General features: G+C 47.7%; 1 protein-coding gene across 4 annotated transcripts in view; it reads left to right on the top strand.

The window, feature by feature from the left end:
• Positions 1-12,011, top strand: part of LOC144122121 (rifampicin phosphotransferase-like) — a 798,972-nt gene that overhangs the window by 688,681 nt on the left and 98,280 nt on the right. For 2 of the 4 annotated variants that reach the window (XM_077655659.1, XM_077655658.1), the window contains exon 32: positions 8,765-8,893. The exons of the other annotated variants lie outside the window; for them this stretch is intronic. In XM_077655659.1, coding sequence (XP_077511785.1) covers positions 8,765-8,893 — 129 coding nt within the window. The remainder of the gene's footprint in view (positions 1-8,764; positions 8,894-12,011) is intronic. 4 annotated transcript variants of the gene reach the window in all.

Raw genomic sequence — 12,011 nt, 5'->3', positions numbered from 1 at the left:
CTCCTACCTATACCGTTTTCTGGCAGTGATAGCGCGAGACTTCTATCTACAAAATCCTGGCACACGCAACGCCCTTTGTGGTGCGATCCGGAACATAAATACAGACCCCTTCTTCGTATTGACCCCACTTATGACTTCCGCATGGCACGCAATATAACTAGACGTAATCAAAATTGCCTCCACCGAATTCGCCTGGAGGTTGCCTTCACTAATTTCTATTTACATAAAATTGGGGCAATAAGAAGCCCTCTGTGCCCCATATGTGGTGTGCCCGAGAATCTGCCACATTTGATCTCCCGCTGCAAACGCTTCAACAATCATCGCAAGACACTTTTAAGTTTTTTAGGACTCCCACAGGATGGCCCCATGCTCATCGAGCATATCCTTGGACCCTGGAGGAACGCGGTTTCGGGTGTGCGCGGGACAAAAGCATTTTTAGTGTTTTTAAGAGACACGGGTTTAGTGGACATTCTTTGACAATTTTGTGTGTGCGTGTGTTTGTGAGTGTGCGAGAGCTTGATTTGACCATTCACCCTTTTTCTTCCTCTTTTCCATTTCTTTTCACCATCCTCTTCTCTACCCTTCTCTTCTTTCACACTCATCTGGAGTAGCATGCCAGGCCGAGAACCAGACAGACATCTCCTATTCCATTAAAGTTCTTTTCCTTCCTTCCTTCCCACTTTACTGACATTTTGTGCTAATCATCCAACAGCTCTCAGATTTACTTCTAATCCCGACTGAACTTTGGTCCTAAAGTACAGAACTCACTTCCCGAAAGTAAGCCCCGGCACCATAATGACTTCCCAGATACCTCTCAGTAATTAATATTTGTTTTATCCCCATAATGCCCTATGCTTCGCCCTTTTGCCCTAACAGGCTTTTCGTGTATATCAATCCCGCGTATATCTGTCCTTCGTTTACCCTCCATTATCACCATCACCTGATTACATCCACTGCAGAACGAAGGCCTCTCCCATGTCTCTACAATTAACCATGTCCTTTGACAGCTGTGCCCACCCGATGCCTGCAAACTTCTTAATCTCATCCGCCCACCTAGCCTTCTGCCGCCCCTTGATACGCTTGCCTTCTCTTGGAATCCCCTCCGTTACCCGTATGAACAAGCGGTTATTTTGCCTTCGCATTACATGCCCTGCCCAAGCCTATTTCTTCCTCTTGATTTCGACTAGGATGTCATTAACAAGAGTTTGTTTTCTCACCTACTCTGCCGCTTTCCTGTCTCTTAATGTTGCACCTATCATTTCTCTTTCCATGGCTCGCTGCGTTGTCCTTTTCTTTAGCCTGAAGCTGAACCCTTTTCTTTAGTACCGGTAAGATACAGCTGTTATATACTTTTCTCTTGAGGGATACTGGTAAGCTGCCTTTCATGACCTGACAGAAAATGCCATATGCGCTAAACTCCATTCTTAACCCTCTAGGTATTTCCCTCTCAAGATCCGGATCGGCTGTCACTACCTTGTATTGTATGGACTTGTACTGTATACATCTGATCAGTTGTATCTCTGAAGATTATGAAACCTGACTTAGCTGCGCTAAAACCGAAACACAAGAGCGTCTCCTTCGTCTCCACAGAATTAAGCCACCGCGGTGGCTCAGTGGCTATGACGCTCGGATGCTGACTGGAAGACGCGGGTTTGATCCCGGCCGCTGCAGCAGAATTTAGACGGAGGCAAAATTCTAGAGGCCCGTGTACTGTGCGATATTATTGCGCGATAAATTCTCCTAGGTGGTCGAAATTTCCTGAGCCCTCCACTACGGCGTCCCTCACAGCCTAAGGCGCTTTGAGACGTTAAACGCCCCCAAACCAAACCAAACCAAACCTAATCAAACAATCCATAGCAATTAACCAGGGTTTGCAGATCTTGCTGGCTATCTGCCGACAGTACAATATCGTCCGCATGCATTAAACCTGGCTGCCGTTGCTCAGCGACATTTTCACATAATCTGTACGAAAGATTATAACCAAGATTACTTTCTTGTAGCCTTCTTTCCACATTTCTCATATAAAACATGAACCGCAGCGGTGAGATAGGACAACCTTGCCTTAATTCTTTGCATACCTCGACAGTTGTGCTCTATATTCGTTCCAATGCATTTTCAACTTTATTTTCTCGATATACTTCCTGTAGAAAATCAATTACCTCGTGACCGATACCTTCATCTTTTAATATGTTCCACAGGAGTTGCCTGATCAAGCTGTCGTATGCAGCGCTTATGTCCAGGAAGGATAAATACAGAGGTCTGTTTTCCGCCTCCGCTATTTACACGCATTGGGTAACCACGAACAGATTATCATCTAAGCACCTACCCCTTCTGAACAAATTTTGAAGTACTCCGAATGCCTTATTACCTACTGCCTATGACTGCAATTTTAACTTCACCGCCTGCTTTGCAAGCCTGTATATAACATCTGTTATTGTAATCGGTCTGAAGGAATTTATGTGCATCCTATCTCTTTTTCATTTATAAATAAATTCATTTTTCTCTGTCTCCATCTGTGCCAAAATTGCTGATTTGTTATGGCTGTCCAATGATCCTAACAACGTCTCCTTTCTTCTTGGGCCAAGTTCAATAATCAGCTTGATTATAATTTCTTCGGTTCCTGCGAGTGTGCATTTAGGAATATTTGCTTCTGCCTTTTTCCAGTTAAGACTGGTCCGTTCTAAGCTCGTTTATATTATGGTAGCCTGTGTTGCTCCCTCATTTCGCCAGATTATCTGCGCTCCTAAATGACTGAGTTACAACCGATGTAATGTGGTTCATAGTGTCTGCAACTACCCTATCTTCGCTCGTAAATGACTTAGATATAAGTGATGTAATGTAGTTCATAGAGTCGTCTCCCTCTTAAACATTTTACCTAGGCATCTCATATCTGTTGCTGCTCTAATTTATTCGTTCTATTCAGCCACGATATATGGTTCCCTAATTTCCTTCACCCCTCTTTAGTTCGATCGCGAACATTCCAGCGATCAGTGGACTGCTTTACACTGGGCGAGGACCTGCACTTCCATTTGCTTTGTTTGACAATATTCAAACTTTTGGCCAATTTCCTCGAGAAGTAACTGTGATTTCTTTGCTTCTCTGTCTGAGTTCTCTTGATGCGACAGTCGTTGTTCGGTGGGTTCCTGAATTTCCTTATTTCACCATCTTTTTTGCTTCCTGTTTCCTTTCCAGCGATTTGCTACGTTTACTTCTCTAAGTTTTGTTCTGATGAGTAGTTCTGATTATAAATCCACTTTTTCATAAGGTGCTTCTCTATTGCGTCCTTATGCCTGTGGCCATTTGAGCGTCCTTATGCCTGTGGCCATTTGAGCTTTTGTTTGGGGTTTAATTCCGCGTTCCCTTCTTGTCTTCTCTACATACTTCTTTTGATAGGGCTAAACTAAAGACTTATACCCTTATGGTCACTTCCTAGACTGTAATACCCCTCTTCGTCTCTTTAAATTATTGCGAGCTTGCTATAAATTCCTTGCGATATTACGCAGTAGTTGCAATGGTCGTTTGCCTGTTACGGGGTTTCCACGTGATTTGTACCTCCCACTTTGTTTCTCTATTTACAGTAAGTAGGTTGTGTCGCTCAGAGAAGTCTAGGATTAACTTCCTGTCACAATATGTTCATCCATCCGGCATCTCGAAGTGGTCATTCATGTCACCTGGAAGAATAATATCTGCAACGTCTCCCAACTATGTTATATCGTCCTTGAGACATTTAAAGAGATCATTTTTTTTCTTTCTTGTATATTTTCCCTATCCATTATTAAACTACCCTTAGCCATATCCTTTTATCAGGAAGTGTTCCTGATATTCAGATATGTTCTTTGCAAGTTGTTTGTTCTTTACCAATTTGTTCCTAAATGTATCAGCGTACCTGCACCTCCTCCCTTCTTCTCCGTTGTTCTGTCGCAACCCTCAAAAGCACCCTTCCCAGATGTAGCCATCAATAGTATTCTAGATCCTTGAGATGTGTCTCGCACTGCACGTAAGCACCTATTTCATAGCCCTTTAACTGCTGTTCTATTTCTAACCATTCCGTTCTCTTTCCAACCCATATCGGCGATCTACTTAATAATTAATAGCGAATTAAGAACGTTAGTTAATTACAGCTAAAATCAAACTTTTCGCTATAGCATCGAGCCATATACCGTTGGAAACCTTAGGTTGAGTGCGAATGCGCTGTGCTAGCTAGCGACCAGAATAAATTACCGTTAATTAGCTAATTGTAGATGCAACAGAAACGAATCATAACTCTGATGGACCTCAGGGTCCACCTGCTATATGCGTGGACGCTTCAAAGGAGCGTTGCCGAGACTACCGTGGCCGAAAGGAACGGAAGCGTTTTTTTTTTATTATGAAGATGAAGCGCAGCTTCAAGCGAACTTGCAAATAATGATGACATCTTCATCGGTCGATAAAAAAGTTCCACTATCCTGCCGGGCCCAAAATGATAATAGGTAACGTCCAAGAGGCACAGGAGATGGCAACCGTAGGGAGCAAGAGCGAACTTTTCCTTCGCACCAACGATGAAGGTCTCGGAGATGTGTCGGACTTTGTCGCTCACCAAGAAACACTGTTGTTCCAGGCTTCAGCAGGTCGGGTTGCTTTACCTGGTTTGTTGCAGTTTCTGAGTTAACTCAGGAACTCCTTTCCCCAGCGTGAGCAAAAAACTTGCAATTGGTCTTCCCGCTCTTGCCAAAGCCTTATCAGCTTGTCAATATTAGGTCGATATGACGTGGGAAAGGGTGGAAGCGCCGTCAGCCGCCGACCTACCATAAAACAGGTCGGCGACAGCGGATATGGTTCACCAACATCATTAAAGACGCATGTCAAAATCCGAGAATTGATTATCGCCTCAATTTCAGTGAGAAGCGTGCTCAGTTCAGTATGACTGAGTAGACGCGGGCCGACATTTTTCTGGAGATGTTTTCAATGAACGCATGTCTCCCATAGAATCCGCCCCACCAGACAGCATTGGGGTAGTTAAACTTCTATTGAGCGTTATGAGCGGCGAAGTACGCCTGAACATCAGGATGTTGAATTATCCCCCACATTTTTTAAACGCTTAAGCCGATCTCACGAACGTTCGTGCGTTATCGCTGTACATTGTCTGACAGACCCCACGTTGAGAAACGAATCTTCGCACGCGTACAGGAAGTTATCTTTTATATGTCAAAATAAGTTCCAAATGTACAGCTCTTGATAAGGCACATGTAAATAGCGTAAAACATGTAAAACGCTCTCATGACCATCATGCTTGATGAACACAGGATCAACACAGTCGACTCCTGTCACAAGGAAAGGGGAAGACTGGTTGATGCGTTTGACGGGGTTGTGGAGGCGTCACCTCTAGAAACGACTTGTCTTGCAGTCGTTGACAGATGAAACACCCTCGGAGCCCCTTCCTAACAAGCTGCCGCGGACGGGGAATCCAGTACTTTTCATGCACTTGTGTTAAAGTATCTCGAACCCTAGCGTGATAAACCTGCTCGTGTGCCTGCTGGACGATAAACCGGATAAAATAGGAGTTCTTCGCCAAAAGTATGAGATGCTGTGCTCCATACGTGTGACCTGTGTTTATTTGCACTCGACCCAGGACTCGCAGCAGCCCATCGTTGTTAACACGCAACCAAAGCCGACTGTTGCAAATGGGTTGCAAGCCCCAAGGGTAGCGTTGGCCTGGCGGCCTGGGGCAATGCTGGAAACATCCGAAGGTCCCGGCAAAGGATGAGTCGACTGGCAACAGAACAACTTGTTTATTCTGGCATCTCAAAAGAGCAGCCGGTCAGGGCGACCACGTTACTCGAAGGACGAAATCGAAGTCTCTCTGGCGTCCGGGGCAGCGGCTTTTTTATACCCTCGGAGTCGAGGGCAAGAAGGAACGGCTTGGGATGAGGCGCCCGATACGGCGACGCTCAGACATGTTCAGACGTGACGTGCGCGTCCGCCGGGCCGGCGCCGGTCAGACCTCCTCGCCTCCCAGTTGGGGAGCTCCTCTCCCCGGCTGCCGCGCTTTGACAAGCGTGGGCACCAACATGCACACACACACACGCACACACGACGACACGTGGCATTGAAACCTGCCTGGACGCGCTTGGCGAGAGGCGTTACGGCAGCACTGAACGGGCCCAAAATGACCGCCACTTTGAACGAAGCCGCGGCGTCCGTTGCATCCGCGCCGGCTATACCGCGCGTCGTAGGCGAGACGTAACACGACCCACTGAAATTCCTGGGGCAAATGGATCTTTCTTTTTCACGCACTCCGGCTTGGCTTCAAAATGGCTCTGCTGCTCATTGTGAACGATGTAACGTTCCGCTTACAGAATTTCTGCTGCAGAAAATGGTCCTATCGTTTTCTTCTTGCTGTTCTAGTTAACGCAACAGAAAATCTACGAAATTGTCCTTAAAAGCCTATTACCAGAGCTGAATCTCTGAATATCGAAAGGTGACTTCGGCCGAAAGGTCGTATTCACGACATGTGAACTGATCGGCAGCTTCTGCTGAGGGATGTGAAGCGCAATGTTCTCTAACGAATCGAGGGGCGGCAAGTGTGATCTGTGACTCATCTCGGTCCTTACCACCATATGTCTGACTGAAGTAGCTGGTTAGCAGTGATCGCTCTGGTAAGCAAGTCAGCCGGATTCTCTTTACCCGGAGGAAAACGCCAACGAGAGTACTCTGAGGGATCCGAATCTCCTGCACTCGGTCCTGTACAAAGGTCTTCCAGTTGTTCGGGTCTTTCCTGATCCAGCAAAGAGTCATCTTAGAGCCTGCCCAAAATATTTCGTCACAAAAGCCGTAATTACAGTTCTTCATGATGTAGCTATACATTCTTGGCGCTATTAACGCCGACATTAACTGAAGTCTTGCCAGAGTGATTGGTTTTAGCGGCGCGACTCTCGACTTCGCAAGCAGCAGGTATGGCAGCTTCGTGTATGCACACGTACGCTATAGCACCGTATGCTCTCGGACTTGCGTCGGCAAAAATTTGTACCTCAATGCTACCTTCTATTCCTGCACACAGAAACCTATGAACGCTGAAGTTGTGAAGAGTGGGCACTTTTCCACTCCATTCACACAAGATATTTTCGAAAGGTGGCGGCAGCATATCATCCCAAATAACATTGGCCTTCCAGAGGTCTCAAAAAGAAAATCTTCGCTCGTATTAAAAACTGCGAAAGAATCTCCTAGGGGTCGTATATTTGGCGGCAGAATTAAGTGCGAACCGCTTGGTGATTAATTGGTGGTGAATGAAATCGAGGATAGTCACGGGATTCAGAGAAATTGTGTCTGTCACCATGTACCAAACAAGTTCCAATACCTTAGAATTTCCCGGTGGGGAACACAGCCCTTTTTTCCCTGACCTCATTTTCTCATTTAAGGCAGATGTCACGTCTGGGCCGGTAGATTTCCAGTTCCGGATGTTCACAGATGTGTCGTGAAAAATGTCTGATGATTTCTGCCTGCATTCGAAGCACGTCTTCAGCATTTGCAGCTCCGACAAGAAGATCGTCCTAGTATACATGGACACTTGAAGGAGGCGAGCTGTTTAGGGGTAGCGAGTCTCAACCGACCTGAAACGGTGCTTCAAAGTAGCTGTGAGTAAAAAAGAACTTCAAGTGGTTCCGAATGTTACTCGAGTCAAACCCAAATATCTTGTTCTGGTAGAGGATCACCAATTTTTGGTGGCGTTGTAAACCAGAGAGAACATAGTGCAGCCTCGTCTTCGTCCCGTAACGCTATCTGAAGAAAGGCCTTCCCGACTTCATCTGGCAAGGGTACTTTGTTATTAAAAACTTGGCGCAGAATAACACAGGGCGGGAGGGAGAAACACACACAAGCACACACGAGCGCAAACTTGCAACTGTATTTTGAGAAAAGATACAGCGCCTTGTTACATTTGGAGACGCCAACATGCCAAGAATATTCAAGCCACTGGGAATCATCAATCTACAGAGGCTACAAAGGGCCGTCGATGTGGTTGCAGCGCCACGAGTGCAGGTGGTGGCGTCTACAAGGGTCCTCCCCCCCCCCCCCCCCTTGCTGTTTACGGGGTGAAACGGCCCTCCGCTGTCTGAGAACGGCTTTGGTGAACCTGTCTTTTGTTCTCAACGCCGGACCCACACGGGACATGTTTCTCCCGGAGGGGACGACGGGGGAGCCGGCGAGCGGCGGGACTGCAAATGAGCCGTGGGCTATGCGGCCGGGTTTGCCTAAGCCAACGTCGCCGGAATCCTCGTGCTTCGAAAACAACTTCGTCTTAGACTGTGCTTTTCCTTATACGTGGAACCTTCTGCAAACTACAGTGGCAACCTTTAGGTCCCACGCTCCACGTGAAAGCTTCTGCAAACTGCGGTGGCAACCTTTCGTTCCCACGCTACCGCTGTGAAGTGCAGGTGACTGACCTTCGACGCTGCCACGGGACCCCCTTCGGGCTATTCATCACTGAAGCCTGGACAGCGCGGACCATAATCTGCCAGAAGTGGCAAGAGTGTGTGGCTGGGGGCGTCCTGGAAGGTGGACCCGGAAGACTGGACACGTGATCTACATCACAGTGATTCGACGCATTTTTAATGAACTAGATTCCCCAACTAGGGACCTGGGGACAGCGGACCCTATATAAGCACCGATCTGGCGTGTGATCAGCCAGCTCCCGATTCACTCTTTCGAACTTTGTAAAAATGTAAATAAACCCTTTCAGTCTCTTCTTCACCTCGGAGCCCCTCTCATCTCTTCGTCACCCCCACAACAGCATTCTCCCGATCCGGAACTCGGGGACACCGACCTTGGCGAGAGACGGCACAGGCGAACCAGGGGCCCGCATCTAACAACTGGTTGGCAGCGGTTGGATCGACCATGCGGCGTGGTGTTCCTTCAGCGGGTGAGTGCTTGAACTTTGCTTGAGATTCGCCAGGCTTCAATTGTTTGAGTTAATACATTGAACTGCAGGGAATCGAGGGAAGTTGATCAGTGAGTCTGAGTGCGTGTAGCTCACGTCAACAGTTGTTCAGCAAAGTCAAGGCTCAGAGCAGCAAACATGGATCTAATGAAGTTGTCAAGGACAGATTTGCTGTCAATGTGCGAAGAGTTGGGTGTAGACGTAGGGGTTAAGATCAAAAATGCGGACATTTGCAAATTGCTCTTGGAAATCGCCGAGGAAAGAATAATTATCGATATGTGGGAACTCCTCAATGCAGAGCGAAAGAAAAAAAACATGAGCGAAAGAGAAGGGAAGATGAGCGAAAGAAAGAGGAAACTGAGCGAAAGAGGAAAATGAGCGCCAACGGCTAGCGGCCGAGCGAGAGGAACGGGAGCTCAGAAGGTTACAGCTTGTGCATGAGATAAAGAAACTGGAAGATGAGATCTTGAGAGGCAAGACTCCAGAGAGAGCGAGTCAGGCCGGATCGTTCCAGTTGGACAGACGTGACGACGTAAAACAGTACTGTGAAACAGCGCACAACCGTCAGGAAGACTGCGGAGCTGTAATGTTGAAACGCAGTATCGAAAGCCACGCGGAGACAGAGGACGAAAGCTCAATTGCAGACGAGAAGGGCGTTTCAGGGGTAAGCGCTCAGGCCGATAAGCGGGCGGTGGAAGACTGCCTTCAGGAAAGCGATCTGCCCAACTCGGGGGCAGCAGAAGGTCCGTCTGTCAGCGGTGTGGAGCTGACACTGACCTGCGAAGGCAAAGCGGCCAGTTTGCAATTGGATGAATGTCTCCGAGGTGCCTCTGTAAAACTAGATCAAGCTAGTTGTGATCAGGAGACACAAAGGGAAGTGTCTAAGCGTAAAAACAGGAAGAGAACACCGACCAAGAAAAAACGGTTGAAATATCAAGCCCTAAATGCAGGGGCGCAGACAGGTGCTAATGTTAGCACAGATAAAAGTGCGTCAGAAGCGGAAGAAAAGACTTCCCGCATGGGACCTTGTAATTTTGCAGCTAAAGTTACTGGTCAGGCGGCACGCGCAGATGCATCTGAAGATGACCGCAGTAACAGAAAGAGAAAAACGCGTCTACCAAGCAGAACAGGAGCGAGGTTCTTGAAAGGGCATCGGCCAGCATTAAGACCCAGACAACCCCGACCTGACAGAAAGGCGGTAAAGAAAAAGGCAAAGTGGCAGGAAAGATCAGAGGGCGCTAGGTTGCGGTACACCCGGCGCATGCGAGCTCGGGGGTCGAGCAATAGAGACCACGCATGCAGGCGTGTTCGGCGCCCACAATTGACAAGGATGGGTCCTGCACTTTCCGCACTATATTCGAGGAAGCGCGCAGGGCGAAAGGGTAGGTGGGCTTGCTTGGGACGAGAACAGAGAGCAGCTTCTCGCTCCGGTCGCTGTCCGTCGCCCGGAATCGGTTATCGGCACTGCATGGCCTACCGGGGCCTTCTTAGCGCGTCGAGGGGCTGTGGAGATGACAGTAGCGATCAGGAATGTCTTCTTTCAGTTGCCCTTTGTCACGAGTTGACAGTCGTACAATCAGTCGGAGCGCGACCCCGGCGGGCGCGGCTGAAGGACTAATCCTTTCGACGCGGGGGTGGTGAGCCATGTTTCACCCCGCGTAGCCACTCGAAGTAGCTGTTTTTTTTATTCCTCTTTTTGTGTGTGCGTGTAAAAACGGGGAAGGAAATGCTACTTTGTTTTAGGCTAAAAATTTGGATTTGATCAAGTGTTACTGTTTTCGCAAAACTTAAATAAAGAAGATTGTGTCATTGAGTTAGAAAGGACGTGTGTCAATTTGAGATGCTAGCAAGTGATAAAGGCACTCACAGGAGTTCAGCGAAGACATTTCCCGAGTTGATGATGAGATGTTTGCTTATGTAGAACCCTTCCGAGCAAACAAATTTCTTTGTGTTTGAATTTTGCGCACACGTTTCGCTTTGTATCTTTAGCAGATACCGGAAGACAAGTTTTGTTGGGGGGCCATAGTTAGATACCAAACGTTTGTCTCATTCGCGATAGTGTAGCTAACGCATTGCAGAGGCAATGAAAGTACGTGAATTTGTGCCCATTTGAGTACCTGTGTTTAGCGGCGCTGGGTTAGCCATCCGATTTTGCTATTCAAAGATTAAGCGAACGAAGTGAGGCTACAGACTTCTGCGGAGAACAGCTGTAGCAGCTTTCTGTACAAGTGATGGGGACGAGGAGGCCGTCAGACCTCAAGATGGCCCCTATCGCTGAATTTCCGCAGCCCCGAACTAAGACGGATGTACGTTCATTTCTCGGTCTTGTGGGATACTACCAAAGGTACATACCCAACTATTCACAGCTAGCAAGTCCTTTCACCGATGCGCTTCGCAAAGAAAAGCCGAATAGCGTTATCTGGGACGCAGCAAAAGAAATTTCGTTTCAGAGCTTGAAGAGCGTGCTGGTTTCGCGGCCAGTGTTACGCGCGCCGGACTACAGCAAGGAATTCGTGGTCCAATGTGACGCCAGCGACCGGGGTATGGGGGTCGTATTAAGCCAAGTCGGAGACGACAATGAGGAGCACCCTATCCTTTATGCCAGCAGGAAGTTAACCGTAAGGAAAGAAGCCTACAGCGCTTCGGAAAAGGAATGCGCTTGTCTGGTTTGGGCCGCACAGAAGCTAGCCTGTTATGTTTACGGGGCGAAATTTACTTTCGAGAAAGATCACTGTCCGCTTACATGGCTGCGTCAAATGTCGCCCAAGAATGGCCGCTTGCTACGATGGAGTCTAGCCCTCCAGCAATATAACTTTTCTGTGCGATACAAAAGGGGCAAATGTCATGGAAATGCCGACGGATTGAGCAGGTTATTCCCATAATTGAGGTGTCCTTTCGGTGGCAATTTGGTGCCTTTTCGTATTTTTTTAGATACTAGTTAGCTTTGTTTTGGCGTGGTGTCCTATTATCCTTTTTCTTTTGCTTCCAAATTTGCCACCTCTCTTCAAGCCGTGTTCGGCGAATCGGGCTTGGGCAGCGAATTTGGCAGACATGGAAGCTGTTCTTAGTAGCCGAGATTATTGCTGTCAGCTACAAAATT

The sequence above is a fragment of the Amblyomma americanum genome, chromosome 2 (assembly GCF_052857255.1).
Source record: "Amblyomma americanum isolate KBUSLIRL-KWMA chromosome 2, ASM5285725v1, whole genome shotgun sequence".
In the NCBI taxonomy this organism is placed as follows: Eukaryota; Metazoa; Arthropoda; class Arachnida; order Ixodida; family Ixodidae; genus Amblyomma; species Amblyomma americanum.
Note: the sequence above shows the minus strand (reverse complement) of the source record. Positions and strands in the feature narration are given on the sequence as shown.